The sequence below is a fragment of the Grampus griseus genome, assembly GCF_964374135.1.
Source record: "Grampus griseus genome assembly, chromosome: 13".
NCBI lineage: Eukaryota > Metazoa > Chordata > Mammalia > Artiodactyla > Delphinidae > Grampus > Grampus griseus.
Genome location: NC_139007.1, coordinates 76,944,899 through 76,964,190, shown reverse-complemented (window position 1 = coordinate 76,964,190; position 19,292 = coordinate 76,944,899). Strand labels below are relative to the sequence as shown.

General features: G+C 47.9%; 1 protein-coding gene across 2 annotated transcripts in view; it reads right to left on the bottom strand.

The window, feature by feature from the left end:
- The window catches only part of TIAM2 (TIAM Rac1 associated GEF 2), a 126,804-nt gene that overhangs the window by 31,306 nt on the left and 76,206 nt on the right, over window positions 1–19,292 (bottom strand). The window contains exon 15 of one of the 2 annotated variants that reach the window (XM_082668996.1): window positions 12,120–12,223. In XM_082668996.1, coding sequence (XP_082525122.1) covers window positions 12,120–12,223 — 104 coding nt within the window. Of the gene's footprint in view, window positions 1–8,410; window positions 8,473–12,119; window positions 12,224–19,292 lie in introns of those variants that run through there. The other variant, XM_082668997.1, reaches the window with a different exon arrangement.

Below are 19,292 nucleotides of genomic sequence, written 5' to 3'. Positions count from 1 at the left end.
AAGTCCTTTCACTTCCATGGAACTGTCATGGCACTATAATCCCATTCTTTTTTAGTGAGTAAGGATATAAGGGCCTCAGAAGGTGAGGTGACTTTCCTAAAGTCCACTAACCAGTGAGAGTGAGCGAGGCTCCCGGCACCCAGGGCCACCTCCTGCCTGGTCCAGCAAGTTAAGCGGTAAACCTCTACTCTTCAAATTAGTACAGCAGCGGATGAAACCCTTCTAGTGAATCCTCTTATTTTTCTTACGTATCTCACCCTCCTAATGTGAACTGCAAATGTGCGGTTTGGAACAGCCTTGGCCGTGGGGACGATCAGAGTCAACCGAAGGTGACAGCAATGCTCAACCCCTAAGGAAGGAGGCACAAAACAGGCAGCACGCTTGCCTCTACCCCGTAACCACTGTCCAGAAGAAACCAAGCCGTGGCTGCCCTCACTGGGACAGGTAGACGGGCACCTGCTCTGACCTGGGGTAATGCAGGGAGCCTTTTTCCCCGCCTGAATTTACAAATTCTTAAAGAACTTCCCTGAGCATTTCGACTTTATCATTTACAGTCTCTAGCTGCCACTGAGAAGCAGAGCTGTCATGGATGCCCAGCAAACCGAGGTGGCCACCTAGACAGATCGGCACGTGGGACCCCCGCCGCAGCTTCAGGAAGACAGCCGCCCACCCTCCTCCCCATGCCCTCTCGAGGCTGGTCCCTTTGGGACAGCTTAACAGTTACACTGACTTCCAGTGAGTTCTGCTCCACGAGGTTTCATGCACCAGGACGCCCCACAGTCACTTATGAAGACTGTCACGGGGTTAGGGACAAAGGGTCCAGGTGGTACGATTTGTCTGAAACACACCACACCCACTTCGTGCATAAAAAGGCCTGGATTTTCAGTTCTAATATTCAGCTGAAAGTAACGTTTGGAATTTAGTTTCAAAAAAAATTGCAGGGCTTCCCTGGTGGCGCAGTGGTTGAGAGTCCGCCTGCCGATGCAGGGGACGCGGGTTCGTGCCCTGGTCCGGGAAGATCCCACATGCCGCGGAGCGGCTGGGCCCGTGAGCCATGGCCGCTGAGCCTGCGCGTCCGGAGCCTGTGCTCCACAACGGGAGAGGCCACAGCAGTGAGAGGCCCGCGTACCTCAAAAAAAAAAGAAAAAAAAATTGCAGCTTTGGGGAGGAAAAAAATCATAACAATATGAAAAAAATCAAATTATTTGTTAAAATCCCGACAGCCTTAATTGGGTGTGGGTATTGCCAAGCACTACCTATCTGCCTTGAGTGAGCACAGGTACAACCTGCGTGGCCCCTGACTTGTGGTTTTAGTTAAATGTTTTTGCTGAATTTCAGCAATGTGATAGTCCAGTCTGTTACATTACTCTGCATTGCTTCTTACTGACGGGGGGGGGTCTCAAAATAATCACCTCATACGAAAAGTGCCCACAGCATACACGTTTATCTGAGACTTTACCACCAATCCATCTCTAAAATTTAACATTAACTAAATAACAGAAAGGAAGTAATAACATTTAAACTAGGACAACAACCATGTTCAATAAATGGTTTGGCAATTCTGATCAAGCTTTTAGAAAATAGCAAACCAATAAATACAAAGTAACCAAAGCCATGTTTCCCTGGGGTTAGGAGAACAGGTGATGACCTAGGGAAGGGGTGCACAGACAGACACACCCTCAAGTAAAACTGAAATACATCAGAGACAACGTGACCATGACACAATGTAAATTTACAACTTTCTTGCGTAAGAATCCCTTTGCTATACACCTGAAACTAACACAGCATTGTAAGTCAACTATACTTCAATAAAAAGCAAACAAAAACATCTTTTTTTTTTTAAAGGCTCAGACATAGAAGACTGTTTTTAAATCTCACCTGAAGTTACTGGTTGGATAATCAGCCTTTCCATCTTGGAAACTCATCTATAAAAGCACGACATACAAGATCTCGCAAGGCTACCGAGGGGAGAGCAGAGCATGCCCGGGCCCATCCTGATGCCCATCCTGATGCCTGGAACCCCCAGGCCATCGGGCCGGGCCAGGCTTCTCATCTGACTATCCTTTATCTTGTGACTGTATGAACCGAGAAGGGAATGGATTCTAGAACATTCCAAAGCCAGCTCAGAGCAGCTTGAGAGGTGGAAGACGGCAGGACTCCTCAAGCTATGTGACACTTGTGGCTTCTAAGCACTTAGAACGAAACCCCCAGCCTGTGCCAGTGCCAGGCGGGGACTTCCTAAGCAGTTGCACATGGAAGGGCTTCCTCATCCGACATCCATTTTCTGAAAACACAAGAGAACTTAGGTGGCAGCCAAGGATTTGAGAGCGTGAGGGAAGGTGAGCCACGGGGGCGAGGGGGGCACTGGGGGCTGAACCAACAAAATAAGAGAGAAGGAGGTGGCGACGAGCAAAAGAGTGAAGCGGAGAAAAGAACTGGGGGGCGTCTGTAAAAACACACCTCCCATTTTCTCCAGTCTCCCATGTTAGTGACAAATACATTTTTCTTGGCCATTTAAAAACATTTTTTATTTTGAAATAATATGAGACTTACAGAAAAGTCATAAAGGACAGAGAGTTCCTGTATTATCTATCCGTCAGTTTCCCCTGACGCTAACACCTTATGCGGCAAATACAGTTTCTGTTGTCCTGTTCTTCATGCTATTATCAAGAACCGCAGGAGACTGATTTACAAAACTAATAATCCTTTCCTTACTCTCAGCAGTTGGAAGCCGGGATCTGGGTGAAAACACTAACGCCTGCTTGTGTGAAGGGCTCCCGGGCAGAGTCCCCCGTCTCCCCAGCTCCCCTCGGCCAGCCGCCCAGCCCCAAGGAGGGTGGCACAGAAATCCACTCAAAGAGGAGAGCGCGGGGGAAACGCCAAATGACTCGGAACAACTTCTCAGAATTTTTTTTTCTTTTTAAAAGTGAAAGCGGCTACCCCGTGGGGCTGGGACATTGTCAAAAGGTGAGAATCTGCTGTGAGTCATGAAAATCACTAACAAGCACTCAGGCTCAAGTACACCCTCACTGACCCAGCACAATCAGAGGGTTCGTTCGACTGCCGTCTCTACGCACACAGAACACTGAAAGGACTATCTCAGAGCTCTCAACGACGGCTAACAGCTGACAGCACCTTTGTGAAGGAGGTTTTAGTAAAGGAATGAACAAGCAGTGTGATGCTACCCCCATTCTTGGCAGATACTACAGAGAAGATGGATAAAGATTCCTGGTGCCCAAGCAGTGGCCGCCAGAATTAGACTGTAACCATGGCTGTAAATCCTTCCAAAGAAAGGGACGGAGTGAGCAGCAGCTAAGACTCAGCTCACCTGCTGATGTGGAAGCGGCCGGGGTGATGCTCTCAGAAGAGAAACACAGGGGCTGCCTGATCAGCCCCAGACTGAGCATGTAGACCACCCCTCCTGGTCCTCAGACGGCGGCTCATTTTACAAAAATGAGTTTTCCACAATTTTGCTTTGGAATCAAAATTTAAACTCGTGCCCCCCCCCAATCACTTCTTTTTCACTAATTACAGAAAATAAAACTTTCTGAAATGCTCTGACAGCAGCACACAGTGTTACAGTTGGTGTTAACCATCTAGGGATGTCTGCCCACCACCATCAATATGGCCTCCTTGTCTCAGCTTAGCAGTGTTTTGCCATCTAGGGAGGGGCTGTTATGTATCTGACGGTCCTCCATCTCCTAGCACGTTAAAAGAATCAAGCACTGATAGCCAACCCCACCCAACTAAGTAGACTTGAAGATGAAAACAAAGTTGAAATGTCACGCAGCGCTTTTCTTATTGTGGGTTCTTGATAACTGATTCTGTCATGTCCATAATATTAAGTCAAGACAGAAGCTAGATGATTCAGATGTTCACTCCAAGTCAGAATTCTGAACGCAGAGTTCATCGATTCCTAAGGGGGAATCCACGGATAAACATCATAAGATCAATGAGCTCCCTGGAATCGTGGGTGACTTTTTTTTTTTTTTTTTTTGCGGTATGCGGGCCTCTCACTGTCATGGCCTCTCCCGTTGCGGAGCACAGGCTCCGGACGCGCAGGCTCAGCAGCCATGGCTCACGGGCCCAGCCGCTCCGCGGCATGTGGGATCTTCCCGCACCGTGGCACGAACCCGTGTCCCCTGCATCGGCAGGCAGACTCTCAACCACTGTGCCACCAGGGAAGCCCGTGGGTGACTTTTTACGTAGGCATCTGAGCAATTTTCTGAGCGTCCACAGACGCTCGGAGCCAGGATGGGCCGCCAAGACAGATCCAGCCCCCAGCTGCACGGACACAGATGTGTGATAACTTATCCAAGGACAAAAGGACTTCCTTGCGAGACCTGGGGCAAAATCCCATGTGCCCTTCCTCTGAGCCCACCTGCCATCCAGGAGGCTTCCCCTGAGCATACACAAGAGCCTGCAAACGGCGTTTACTGAGGTTAGGGTTCGGCCTGAGAAAACTCAGACTCCCCGCTTTCTTCTCCAAAAAAGCAAAGCTATACTCAAGTCTCTTAACTCTCTATGTCCAACCCAGGAGGCCCAGAAAGAAAGATGGAGAAATAGAAGGCTGAACGCCGAAGAGGATGAGGATGGGGGATAGATGGAGGCCACGACCTCTCCCCCACGACCGTATCCAAGAGCACGCGGCCCACTCCTCAGCCAGCAGAGCACAGGGAGCTCGCGGCCCAGCCCCCTCCTGGACTAGTCCAGGCGCCGGCACCGAAGGCGAGGTCCCAAGGAGCAGGCCGAGGCCCCTGTTCAGCCCCGAGGTGTGGGTGGCCGGCACCTTGCAAAGGACCAGCACATCCCTCTGCGGTCACATCCCAGAGAGGACAGGAGCGAAACCACAGCCCCCGCTGTTCCACAGGGGAGGAAGAGGAGGGAGGGGCCGGCATCAGAAGTAAGTGTGGCGGGTCGGTCATCCGGTTAAGACCCGGACGGGCCCTGCAGCATCTCTGCGGTCAGGGTCCACCCTGGGTGGCCTTGGCTCTGGGCCCCGCTTGGCCTCAGCGCCCCGCGGCGTGAGGAGGGGGCTGCGCTCACCACGTCAGCAAGCAGAGCCAGAGCGCGTCCGTCCAGCTGCCGGGCCCCGACGGCACAGCCGCCCGCGGTGACTCCCGCCGCTGCCACTCTGCCACTCGGTGGGGGGGGGGGGGGGGGCCTCTTCTCCTCCACTGTGTGACTCTGCAGATGCCTCGCCATGACAACGTTTTCTTTTGCCCAGAAAAACAGGATGGAAAGGGAGAGCCTGGAGGAGAGCGAGAGAGCAGGGGACGGAGGCTGGGGAAGCAGAGGGCTGGGGACAATGGAGGTCAGAGTGAAGGAAGAGGCCAGAGGAACACGGAGCCAGCGAGTTCATAGGAAAGCCCCCACCACCGGGGCACAAAGGGAAGGTGGCTGAGTGAGCTCTCGGGTGCTGGGGTCCCCACCTCACAGGTGCAGCCGGAGAGCAGGGGGCGCGGCGGCCCCAGGCCTCCCCGAGGCGAGACCTGTGCCGTCGGGCTCCCCGCCCAGCCCCTGCTGCCTGCCCACGGGCACATCCCACATGAGCACAGGGCCCCGCCCCCTGGGCGAGCCAGCCCCGCGCCGGAGCTCTAGGAGCCCCCAAGGCAGAGGCTCAGGCCTTTGGGCCCTCGTCAGGCATCACCCAGCTGGGGGCAGCTTCTGGGTATCCGGCCCCAGGTGGCCCACAGCTCTCAGCCAGCAGTGACAGCCCCCTTCCACTGGCCGGTGTGCGCTGTCCAGGGACACACCGGGCCTAACACAGACCCCTTTAGGACCACAGCCACGTCGATGGGGGTAGGGGCTGTGAGAGGAAGTGGAGAGAGGGGCCAGCACCGGTGAGATTTCTTCCCCCTGCCACCGTGTCCCCTCCTCCACTGGGCACGCCCTCCTGTCCCAGGCTGCGGCCAGGAAGCCACCCACTCGGCGTCTTCCCGCTGCAGGGCGTGAGGCACCCCACACCTCCACTCGCAATGGGCCTGCCCACGCCCGGCGCTGAGATTTGGTTTTCCTCCTTTCTTTCCTTCCCTCATCTGACACTGTGAGTGGCATCGAAGCCTGTGGGACAGAGTGTATAAATAATCTTTGGCCACAAAGAGGGCAGTGATGTCCCTTCCTTTCACTCCAGCAAAGACTTGGCATCTCCCCGGTACATCAGCCCTAACAATCAAGGACGGACCAAGAACAGGGGGCTAACACCCTGAAGCTAGGAAAACAGGGAATTTTTTTTAAAATCCAGCAAACTACAAAGAGACCAAATGGCCTTTCAGACACCAATGAAAATGAATCCCAGACATTTTAAACAAGTTCACCAACTTGCCCCCAAGTCCCTTCCGAAAGGAAGCAGGGTGCTAGAAATGTAGAACAGTGCGTTGGAGAGCTAATGCGGAACTCAGCTCTACTTTGATCCCTCCCAGCCTGTGTCCTTCTGTGCCCTTGGTGACTCTCTCTGCCCTGAAGTGATGCCTCTCTTCCAAAAGGCGAAGAGTCTGCAAGACCTCCTAAGCATCTCTCATTCACAGCTCACTCCTGCTAAGGATAAAGGCAAACCTAACATACACTGCTTTTATTCAGTCATTTGAACAGCCCTTTAGAAAAGGTCATCAACTCACAACAGTCTACCTAAGAAAAATAAGCTAAAAGATGGGCAGGCTTTGTCTCCATGCAGATGACAAAGAGCTAAGAGGACTCCACGGCCAAGGCCCTCAGCTTCCAATTCTTTTTTATCTCAGGGGACAGCTCAGCAGGATTTGACCACAGACACTAACTTCAAGAAGACTGGGTAGGCAGCCTTGTGGCTAAGTCGTGCATTAGGTGAGCAGAGTGGGAAAGCATTCAAAATGTGCAAATGTATGAGCCACGTCGGGAAGCGGGGTTGCTGCTCACCTAATAATCAATCTCTCATGTCTGGGCTTCTAGTCATCCACGATCCTCTCCACTACACAGGCTTGGAGCTATTGTTATTTTTACTTACAGATGAGGACACAGAGGCTTAGAAAGACTGAGTACCTTGCCCCAGGGCATGCAGTGGTAAAGCCTGGTAGCCCAGGATACAGATTCAGGTTTCCAACTACTGAGATCAAGAGTTCTTTCTATTATACCACCACCTACAAGAAAAGGCTACCCGGAATTGAATCACTGTGAAAGATGATTGTCTCGCTACTGGGGAACATCAGGCTCCAGATCATTTTTCAGGGACAAATGGGTTTGCTGTAAGGATGCAACCTCTCTGTTCCCTCCTATAGGAATTATGTCAGACAGCATGCATTCAGAAATAGGCATGTTTAGTTTCCGAAAAAGGATCATGATTAATCTATTCAACGGCAGCCATGTAGAAAGACTACCATTTACAAATAAATTCTATTTTCGCTGGACTTTTTAACAAAAGCATCTTACGACCAAGAGATCCTGAAATAATGCAGGACACTCAAAGACAGACAAGAAAGATATATAGTTAAAAATGCTGAAAAATAAATCACACGAATCTTTTTCTTTTCCTGTAGCTTCTTAGAGACGCAAGCTCTTCAAAGCAATTCATGCAAAAAACTCAAAAGGTTAAGCTAAGGGGGTGAGCAGGCATTAAATATTCAACGCAAGTTATGTTCATGCCGGACACCAAAACCTAACCATCAGTGCATGTCCCTTTTTTCTACCTTGAAAAAATAAAACAGGACAAAATATATTCTCAACATGATTAAATTGCAAACAGCACAACACACAGTTGTCAAGGCTATCTGTCTCCAGATCCTCAGTGCTCTCTGTTCCATCAACACCACGCCTACAAACCTCAAGAATAATCACTGCCAAAGCTACACCCGAGGTGATTACATAACATTTTTCTAAAAAGCTGAAAAAAAATATTTAAACAGGAGTAACAGAAGTAAAACACTGCTTACCTTACAGAAAACGGGTTTCACTCTTGTGGATTTTCTTTTACAGCAATACGCCCAATACAAGTACGGACAACACTCCAAGAAAATTTGACAAAGCATAAAATTGTTTACTGTCTTCAAATTATCCTTCTCTCTTTTCAAACATATTTGACAGAGTAAATCTTTTGAAATTTCCCTAGGACTTTCTGATACCTTTCTATTTCAAAAGGACAAACTATTTCAGAGATTCATTTAGAGACCTATGCATCCTTGGAATGAGGAAGGAAAAGTTGACAGTGCCACCGAACAACTAGTATCCGAAAGAAATTCTCTTAATCCTGAGCTGTAAAGAGTGCTTGAAGATTACTGCCCAGATCCCTTCCGGAAAGAAAGGCTTATCTTGTCTGCATAACAGTCTTTAGGCATTTTAGAGTGAAATCAACTTTCAAGACAGAGAAAAGAAAACCACGCAAGCATGCCTACATTTGGATCAGAAGGCACATCCCTGAGAATCAAAGCCCTTGTTTACTTACATGCTGTACATAGAAAGGAAAAGTTCAAAGAAACCTGCACCCTCTGTGAGAAATGATTCCATCTAAGTCGGCTGCTGGGAAATGAGTAAGACACGCGTTCTCTCTCACTCTCATCCCAGGCAGTGAAAAAAATCCCAAACTGTTCTTTCAAGTCACATTCACAAGGGCTTCCTAGCGCCACCAAGCTCTTCCTTCAAGGCAGCCTGGGGGTTGGGGAAGGCTCAACCCCTTGCTCTGGATTTCCACCCCATGCCCTGAACCCGCCTGCTCTGGGAAGGTGCCGGGTTAGGGCACACAGGGAGACGGCAGGACCACCGAGTGCCACATCTGCAGAGCCAGCTCAGAGGGCGACGAACAAAGCAAGCGGCACTTCTGTGGGGACGGCTTTACACACCTCAAGTTCCCAGAACAAACCAGAAACTCCTTCAATCCCCTCACTTCTAAAAGAACTGTTTATTCCTTTCAGGCTCCAAACTATTGCAGTAGTGCGAGCTGACTGCTAACAATATTGAAAAAAAAAAATTCCCCAAACCGGAGAGGTTGACAGGGGCACACAAAGAGCTGTGACAGTAATAGGCACCCTTGAGGAGAATGGCGGCAATCAATTATGAACCATTTGCAGAAATTGCGGGGCTGTCAAAAGCCCTACTTACAGCTGTGCTTCTTCAAGCCAGGCTGCATTTGATTTTCAAGGGACATTATTCCTGATTCTCAGGTGTAGAATATTGTTAGTAAAAATACCCCAAACAGCCCAGGTTCAACCAGGGTCTTATCTGAAAAGAAGTTAATGACCCCTGAGAAGGTTGACGGGCCAGCATGAGAAGCCCAGGAACCAGAGACAGGTCTCCCCTCTGGGGAGTGACCACCTCCTGTGGGCACCATGGGACAGCGCCAGGGCCATCCCGAAAGACCCAGGACCAGCCCCCGCTGGACAGGCACCCTAAAACTCCCAAATCACCGTTTGGAAAATAGGAAGGCATTGCTTTTAGATATAACCTGCTGTTTCTAGGAGGCTAAACATAATGAGAGAAGAGACATTTTATTTTTTAATTCTTCAAAACTTCCTTTTCACTACTATCCATCACAGTGATCACTTTGGATGATCACAGATTCTTTTTTCCCCAAGGAACAAAGAATATGTAAACCGAGTAGCTGCTAGGCATTTGCTAGGATTTTTTTTAAATATACTGAAATCCATTATTATAGATAGATATCTTCAAATTTGAAAAAGGTGAGCTGATAACTACTCTAGACTTGAGAGGAATCTGACAGCAAATGCTTAACATGCTAATATTCTTTAATATTTTTTTCTTCTGTGTTCCTTGATATCTTTTGCTTTTTCCTTTAATCATCTTAGCAATGAAAATTAGGGCTCAGAGAGCTCCAATTTCAAGCTGAACTGCAGTTTTCACTCCTCTTCTAAATTTCTAACTGATGCTCCAATGTTCATCTTAAAAACCTTTGTTTAGTTATGACAGGCATTAATAGAAATGGAAATAGCCTCAACATGGTAACTTTCTGCAGATTTATTTGATTGAATCTTCACATAAAATAAAACCTGGAAAAGAATTTAATTTCCTCCTTAAGAATTTTAATGGGGAACTCAAACATCGTAACAGAGAGGAAACCATTATCCCTAATGGCGTTAACGATCTCCCCAAAGCTGCCACCTGCGACAGTGCCGCACAGCCACACTGACCTTAAACAGAGAGCCTAGCTTCTTGAGTGTTGCCTTAGCATTCTCCTTTTTTAAAAAAGTCAAGACAAAGCAATCCAGACGCATCTATTTGATGCTCTAGGATCCACTGCTTCCAAAAAAACGATGAATTTGAGCTACAATATTGGGTTCCCACAAGTAAATAACCACCAGAGAGAGAACAGAGCAGAGAGACTAAAAATGCTGATGACTGCAGTTTAGTAAAAGAAACTGCTTCCTGGGGGCATAACCAGGCCAGTGAAAGTAGCTGAGTATTTGGTTTGTATGAGGAACTGAGAAGAAAGGAAAGGGAGATTTTGGAGGAGGTGGCTAGGGAATGGGGGGAGGAATTCAGGGGGTAAGAAAGGGAAACAGAGAAGAGAGGTGAGGCCAGGTGCCAGTGGCCGCTTGAACCTGCTCTGCAGCTGGCAGGCTCTATCCCACCCCATCCACCCATCCCACACTGAGCACCACCACCAGTCACCTGGGGCTGGGCCAATGGCCAGTCACCTAAGGACCGGCTCCTACGAGTATTAGTTTAAACCCAACTGGGGTGTGGTCCTGCTATAAATTTTTTTAAATACCCATCATAGTTTACATTGCCTCCACTCTTGTTTTGTATTTAAGACAAAAGGAAGAAATATGAAACAGAGTTATAATCTCAAAGTCAGTTAAAACTGGACTGTGTACTTACAAAGATCATGTCAGACAGACAATTTCTGAAAAAAGAGCTAACTAAGAACAGTTAAAAATGTAGGAAAGGGGGCTCCCCTGGTGGCGCAGTGGTTGGAAGTCCGCCTGCCGATGCAGGAGACACGGGTTCGTGCCCCGGTCCGGGAGGATCCCACATGCCGCGGAGCGGCTGGGCCCGTGAGCCATGGCCGCTGAGCCTGCGCGTCCGGAGCCTGTGCTCCGCAGCGGGAGAGGCCACAACAGCATACCGCAAAAAAAAAAAAAAAAAACTGGAACCCTCGTGCACTGCTGGTGGAACGTAAAACGGCGCAGCGCTGGCTGTGCAAGCCAGTTGGGCTGTTCCTCAAAAAAGCTAAACATAGAATTACCACATGACTCAGCAATTCCACTCTGAGTGGCACACCCAGAAGAAGTGAAAACAAGGTTTTAAACAGATATTTGTATGCCAATGTCACTGCAGCATTACTCACAACAGCCAAACGGTGGAAACAACCCACGTGTCCATCAATAGATGAATGGATAAACAAAATGTAGTGTGTGTGTGTGTGTGTGTGTGTGTGTGTGTGTATACACAATGGAATATCATTCAGCCATAAAAGGAGTAAAGTTTTGATACATGCTACCACATGGATGAACCTTGAAAACATTATGCAGAAACAAAAGGACAAATATTATACGATCACACTCACATGACATAACCAGAACAGGCAATGAGACAGAAAGTATAACAGAGGCTTCCAGGGGACTAGGGGGTGGGATGCATGGGTGGTTATTGTCTAACGGGTACTGAGTTTCTATTTGGCAGGATGAAAACGTTCTGGAAATGGATAGTGGTAATGGTTTGCACAATACTGTGAATGTTAATGCCATGAAGCGCACACTTGAAAGTGGTGAAAACGGCGAAGTTTATGTTTTATATATTTTATAACAAAATGACAACATTCCAAAAATAGTTTCTCTTCAGCCAAAAATAAAGGTAGTAAATGAATACAACAGTAATTTTATGTGACCCTCAGAACACCTGAGCTTAGATTTTCCTTGTCAAACCATCCTAGTGTACAAAGGACCACGTTTGCAGTACTCTCTGGTGGCATGCCACAGGGCAGGCAAGAGGTTGGGCCAGGGTCAAGGATTCCTACTAGTACTTCACTTCAAATAAAGAAGGAAACTATTTTCTTTAAAGAAAAAAAAAAAAATGTTTGTATTGACTGTTGTACCTAGGGATAGGAGAACTCCATCTTTTTCTCCCCACCTCAGGTGCAGGTGGGAATCAACACTTGCCTGCCAGGCCCTTGTTTGGGATCTGGGGCAGCATCTTACCCTGAAGGTCTGCTCCTTCTTCTCCCTGTGGGAAACCTGGTCCAGCGTGCCATCAGTCTGACTCCTTTTCAGGCCAGTTGTGATGTCAGGGACATTGCTGAAATCTGCATGAAAAGTGACAAAAACATAGGCGAGTTTGGCCATCTGCAAAGAATAGTAGTGAATGACTTAGAGGCTCAGAGAAAGAGAGGCAAGAAAAAAGTTAACTAACACCCTAGAAGGCAGGACACCATTGTCCGTAGTGATACTGACGCTACCATATGCATAGCTGGTCTTCTAAAACAGATCCGGGCTCTGGCTAAGTGAAGAAGCACTGCATCTGCCTGTTTTGCATCTGTTTTGCCTGTTTTGGTCAAAGGAGGCCAATGACCAATCAAAACACTGACTTAAATGCCTGGCCACTCTTGTCACTGCTGTGCAAACTTCACTAAGTACACTATTATACAGTGTTGGTACTTTCCCTCCTTTATTTTTGGCTAAGTGAGGGCAAAATCACCAGGGATATCTGGGTAAACCAATGATGCAACACCATAGATTCTTACTACAGTCCACAAATTGCTCATTTGCGAGCATAATTCTTCTTTTTCTGGCATCGACCACATACTAAATTGAAAGTCCCAAGAAGAACAGTAAACCTTTGTTAACTTCCAGAGTAAGGGTTAAGAAACAATATAAAAGGTGAGCAGAGCATGTGCCTTTCCAACCTACACTTATACACATATGCCATCCTCAACGGTAAATTCAAGAAAGATGGAAAGACCAGCCTCTATCAAAATATTACACAGGGCTTCCCTGGTGGCGCAGTGGTTGAGGGTCCGCCTGCCGATGCAGGGGATGTAGGTTCGTGCCCCGGTCCGGGAGAATCCCACATGCCGCGGAGCGGCTGGGCCTGTGAGCCATGGCCGCCGGGCCTGCACGTCCAGAGCCTGTGCTCCGCAATGGAAGAGGCCACAGCAGTGAGGGGCCCGTTTACCGCCAAAAAATATATATATATATTACACAGATTTTCATTCTAATTTTTGTATTTGGTAGACTATCCTCTCAACTAGGTGAAACCAGATGGTTTCTGATCTCTGTCAGCCACAAAAAGAAGTCATCAATCTCATACCTGTCTGAGTTGATCTAGGCAGAAAAGGCATGGATAGACATTGGCAAGCCATCCAGCATGATGGAGGCAAGGACAGTGGTCTCCAGGAGACCTTTAGAAGCTATGGGAGCCCTAGGAGGTTGTTGGAACTCATGGACAGAAATGCTGGTCCATGATCCAGGCTGATACCACCAATCACTACACAAGAGGAGACCTCAAGAAAATGTCATAATGGTCTACAGAGTTCTGGAGCTCCAATTTCTTCTTCCTTTTACTTCTTCTAACACCCTAACCCTGCCCAGAAAAGGACCACGCCGTCTATTTCACATAAGGAGATAAAGACAAGGGAGGTGGGAAGGCTTTTATGTCTTAGGTGACTGGGTAGATGGGGAGAGTACGGGCTGGGAGTGGAAGTCACAAGCTCAGCTTTGGCAAAGCTGATCTTGAGATGCATGTGGGCCACCCAGTGCAACACACCCCCAAGTCCAGTAGTGCAAGAAAGGTCTGCACAGGGATGTGGCTTTGGAGCCCTCATCATACACTTGGCAGTGAAGCCACAGGGATGGATGGTGCCTCCAGGGAGCATGTGCAGAATGGGACAACAAGAGGCCCAGGGAGAGAGCCCTGGAGCTGCTAAGGCACAGTGTGCAGGACAGGAGGTACCTGTCTCTTTAGAGAGAAGCAACAGCCAGAGAAGCACAAAGAAATCAAGAAAGAGCGATGCCACCGACGCCACGCAATGTAAAAATACATTACCTAGGCAACAGAGTCAGATCTGCATTACTGCTGCCTTTACCTTATAAATAAAAAGCTCCAATATTTCCAAAGAGCTGTATTAAGTACAGGAAAATACAACACACAGTCCATGCATTTAGTCGTGATGATGATTTCTACAGCGCCTGCTCTGTGTCAGGTATGTACTACGTTCTGGGGATACAAAGATGAAAGCGACCTCAAGTCCCCTGAAGATCTCAGAGCCGGCACGGCCACAAGGAGCCTTGGAGCCCGGAGGCGCCAGATGGATATGCTGGAGAAAATAACATGGCTGATGTCAAAAGCGGAAGTGAATTCTGAGTCATCGCTTCAATATATTCACACAACTTTGGAACTTCCTTAAACGCTGGAAATTCCCAGAACCACCTTTCACCTCTTACAAAGGCAAAGTGTTTTCCCGCTAGCAGAACATGCCATGCCCTTCCTCTCAAAATCCTGCTCACCCCAGGACCAAAGGCTTTACTATGAATCGGTGAGGCTCTGCAGCCACCTCTGCAGTCCCTTAACTTCAGGGGGGCCCTTGGTGTGGCATGGGTCCTCTCTGAGGCAGGGCTTGGACAGGAAGGATCACAGGACCCAGCTCCCACCGAGGCTGGCCCCGGGGACCCCTGAGAAGGCAGGTCTGCAGATAGGACGTCTCGAGCTGTTCCGCCACCCAAATTTCAAGAGGTTGACAGGCAGCTGGGCATCGACAGAGCCTTGGGGGTGACTGATTCCCCTTCCAACCCCACCAGCAGGGCGCCCGCGCTGTCCTGGAGACGGCAAAGCACGAGGAAGCCTAGCTTGACAGCATCCACCAGTGCGGACCTGGGTCCAGGAGCCTCACGTTTCAACTGGACCTGCATCCCTGTCTGTAAAAAGCAGTGTGCCCTTCACGTTCTTTCTAGGGGAGAAATGAGAACAAAGGAGGTTCTGGAAGAATAGAAGAAAAGTGGAGGCCGGTAAAATTCGAATCCTTATTTACAAAGCTCTTTTCAACAGGCACCGCGCTGACATCCTGTCCTGGATGCCAAATGCCTAGGCATAGCCCCACTTACACTCTGCCCACATCCTGAGCGCCAGCTGCTAGGGAAGCGCCATCCTTCCCCTCCCAGCCCAAAACTGCCTTCCCACCTTGGGAGAGCCTCCGTGTGGCCCTGTTCACTGGACACATGTTGGGGCACGGGATCCCTACCAGGGAACACGGGGCATGTGTTACCAGGGCCGTAACACCGCCCACCCTGGGCTCAGCTGCTGCAGGACAGATGGTCAGACGCACTCCGGAAGAGTCTTTAGCCAATGTGATTGTAAATAATGAAAAATAACAAAATTACAAAGCCAAGTCATCTATTTATAACTGGTAAATACACTCTTTTGTCTTTCTCCTCTCATTCCTTGTGGAAATTAACACTTTGGGGGGAGGACTAGCAATCTGAAACATGTAGCATCTAACTCTGCTGACATGAGCTGCTACTCAGCCGTGAGTGAGCAGAGCCGTGACTTTCCACGTCACAGGCTCTGCTCCTCTGTGTGGACCACTCGGTCCATTTATTTATCCCCTGGTCGGATGGGGGCTGAGCACTGCATACCCACAGGGTACCAGGTCCTGTGTCAGATGCCGTACATGAGACCAGCCTCAGACATCTTTCTCCTTTAAAACAAACACTTTTGGAGAGCGACGACACACTGGGCAGGCTATCCCAGAAGGTGACTGCCCCCCACTCTCCTGCACACCCTACAGCTCCCCACAGACAACAAGGGAAACACGGGGCTTCAGGTGAGATACGCCCTGGTCACTCAGTGTCTTCCTGTTCTGGGCATCAGTACAGACCCCACAGGTATCACAGTCGGCCAAGTAACTGGCAACCCCAAACCCTTCATAATTAAAGGTCAAAACATGTGTTCAAGTAACATCCTGGGTATCAACGTAAAAATGGAAACGTTAGGATAAATGCTAAAGTTAAGGTTGCTTCGCCCATACAGCTCACAACGTGAATTCAAAGTCTGCATTTACGTCACTTCCAAATCCAGTTTAGCACAGTTAATATGCAGGAGTGTGGGCTTTGCCATTTATCTCCCCCAGGCCTGTAAGCAGCAGCAGGCTATCTGGGTGCTAAGTCTGATGTGTGCAAAGGGGACTTTCAGGAAACAGGTGTCACTGGGGGTCGGGAAGAGGGTTTGGTGGCGTCCCTGCCAATCTCCCACCTGCTGCTACTCTTCAGGAACCTCTCTGCTCAGCAGGCAGCTAGGATGTTGGGCTCATCTGGCTGATGCCATCCCATCACCCCGTCTTGCTGGCTGCTTCCTCCTTACTCAACCAGGCAGCAAGGGCAGAAGCAACAAGTCCTTCCCAGGCCCCGACACCCACCCAGGTGGCCGCCAGCAGCGCCCAGAGACACCAGGCAGCCTCTAGCTGCAGGAGGGCGGGCAATGTGCTCTTCCCCGGGCGGCAGCCAGACAGCTGGTTCCCAGAAAGGCGAGAAGTCTGAGCATGCCACTGTGTTCTCAGGAACAGCAACTGTAAGAGGAACTGAGTTAAAATCTCGAGAAGATATCAATCCCGAGGCCAAAAACAAGAAACTAACATGAGAGGAGAGCGTTTGTGTCCCCCTATTTAATACAGTAAGACTTTTTCGAGAAACAAATGATGGTAGTCACAGCGTCAGGAAAAGCTCTGCTTCAGTTTGTGGGCTGAGGACTCATTTGAAGGAACTGAAAGGACAGGCAATGAACACAGGAATTATTTTGAAACTACACTTTTTGTGCTTCAAAGCATATTGTACACTGATTCTCAATACTATAAGCTCCAAAGCCCCCCTTTTGATAATATATACTTTTACTATCCTGAAATAAAATTCTTTCTTAACGTAATCTATCTCCACACATAATTTCACAAAAAAATAATATATGCCTTAATAGTAACACAAGGAGAAAAATAAATGGAAAGTAACAATTTTTTTTTTTTTTTTTTTTTTTTTTTTTTTGGAAAGTAACAATTTTTAAAAAAATATGTATTTCAGTATGTAAATGCTAGGGTACAAACACTCTAGAAACCGTGACTGTAAGGAACGGCACCCAGGAACGGAGGAGAGCTTAAACAAGCTTTATTTGGGGACGCTCCCGGGCGAGGTTCACTGGTCCGAGAGAAAGGGGCCAGAGAAGTCGCGCCCGGGCGAGGGTTTGGGCAGAATTTATAGGGGAAGAAGGGAAAGGGGTGTGGTGAATCCAGGAGGGCGCAGGGTATTCCTTATTCGGCGGTCTTTTCGGGTATCGTAGCAACATCTGGTGCCGGTTGCATCAGTCTTGGGACCGTTAGTCCCGCCCCTCGAAAGGCGGGAAGGCTGGGCTGGGTGGAAAGTCCCCAGGTCAGTTCCTAGAACTGGGTGGTCCAGAAAGTTTCGGTCTGATGCAACGTGTGAGTCTGACTGCGTTCCCCTGTCTCGGGCCAGTTGGCCTTAAAGTGATGAAGCTGTGCAAAGCTTGTCCCACAGAGAATCACGGGGAATATCTCAGCTTCATCACAGACCCAGGCCGGGGTGTCTTGGTGGAGATATAAATGCCTACTGGGTGCTGCCATCACACCTACGGGGCGACATGATTTTCCAAATGGGCAAAGACATTTGACAAAGTTCTGAACAAAACAAAGGTCAAACTGCCATTGATTTATTGGGTTGATGCAGTCCTATAAAATTCAAAGTACCCTACAGCTGAGGGGAAAAAATAATTTGTATTCACTTGTAAAACGGAGCTGGTTCGTGGCTCAAGTAATTACACCACGGTTTTCACTTACATGAATGTCCAGGAGAACAGGTCTGCAGTGTGAGGGACTGACTTAAACACGCAGGACAGCCAGCACCACGGCCCCAAACACTAAGTGCCGCCTTCCCCCAATTCGTTATGAAAACCAAAATCCAGACCCATAAACCTCCAAAACGTCACTGGTGGGCAGTGCCTCGGCTGCTGAGAACTGCCTCTGCCCCTCTCCACGGCGAGGACTTCAACTTCGCCTCTGGGAGGGTCAGTGACATCAGAGGACACCGAATGCACCAAAAAGCACACAGCCCAGAGCAGGGGCAAACGGAATATTAGCGCCCTCGCTTCCTGAGAAAAGGAAATACACTCACCAGAGCAATTTAAAAGACAGCATTTCAATAAATAATGTAGCATATTTAACTGGGACTCTCATCTTGGGATCAAAAATGTTTTATCTGATGAATCATCAGCCCTCAGACCCCCTCTGAGGTGAAAACTACAGAACGATAATCTTCTATGAAGACGACTGAAAAAAAAATGTAAAAAATAATATCAAAGAAGTTACAAGTAAATAATAAATGATTTAAGTTTTCAACCACATAACGCCCTGTGGCATCAAAGGTGTACATCCTTGACACTTTTTTTACATCTGCAGTCAGTTTTACATCTGCAGTCATCCCTCAGTATCCGAGGAGGACTGGTTCTAGGACCCGCAGGGAAACCACATCTGAGGATGCTCGAGTCCTTTACAGCACAGAATAGTGTTTTCCATCCACTGTTGATTAACTCCGAGGATGCAGAACCTGCACATACAGAGCGCCAGCTGTACTTATATTCACGGTTTGATCTACAGCCGTACCACCCAGAATGGGCCCAATCTCATCACATACACAGTGTGTGTGAATTATGTTCTTAATCTACTTGATTTGTTCAATTTCTCTATTCAATTTCTCAGAATCTCTACTATGTAATTCCATAAATGAACAGCTTATAAAGAATCAATGAATTTTACATCTGAAAAGAATCTTAGAAAGTATCCAATTCAATTCCTTCATCTGATGTATCTGTGTTACTTAAAAAAGTGTGAGTGTAATTTTAAGAAAAGGTAAAGATTTTGGTAAATCAGGGCTGCCAGTAGAAGGATATAGCATTTTGTAAATACAAAATTACAATTGTTTTTCAGTTCTCCAAGCTTCACACACTATATAAGTTCTGTATTAATGCTTTTGACATAGTTTATCTTGGTGTCAAGAGCACATTGAGCATTGAGTTCATTTGCACAGAAAAGCTCAAAAATCTCTCAACTTTTAAATATCAATTTGCAAACTTTGTATAGCATTGGTTATTCTTAATTAACTCAGATGTCCCTAAATTTTACTCATGCTTTTACTTAAAGATGCAATGGTGTGTGACGTCTTTCATTAGTGACATTTGCTGTGCTCTGTCATCCAAGCAAATATCAATCATCATCCGTCAGGGAAAGAGAATGAAAATCAAACCATTTAAACGAAATAACAGAAGGACTACTCAACGAGAGAAAAAGATAACCGTATTTGTTGACCACACTCAAAGGCTAGTCA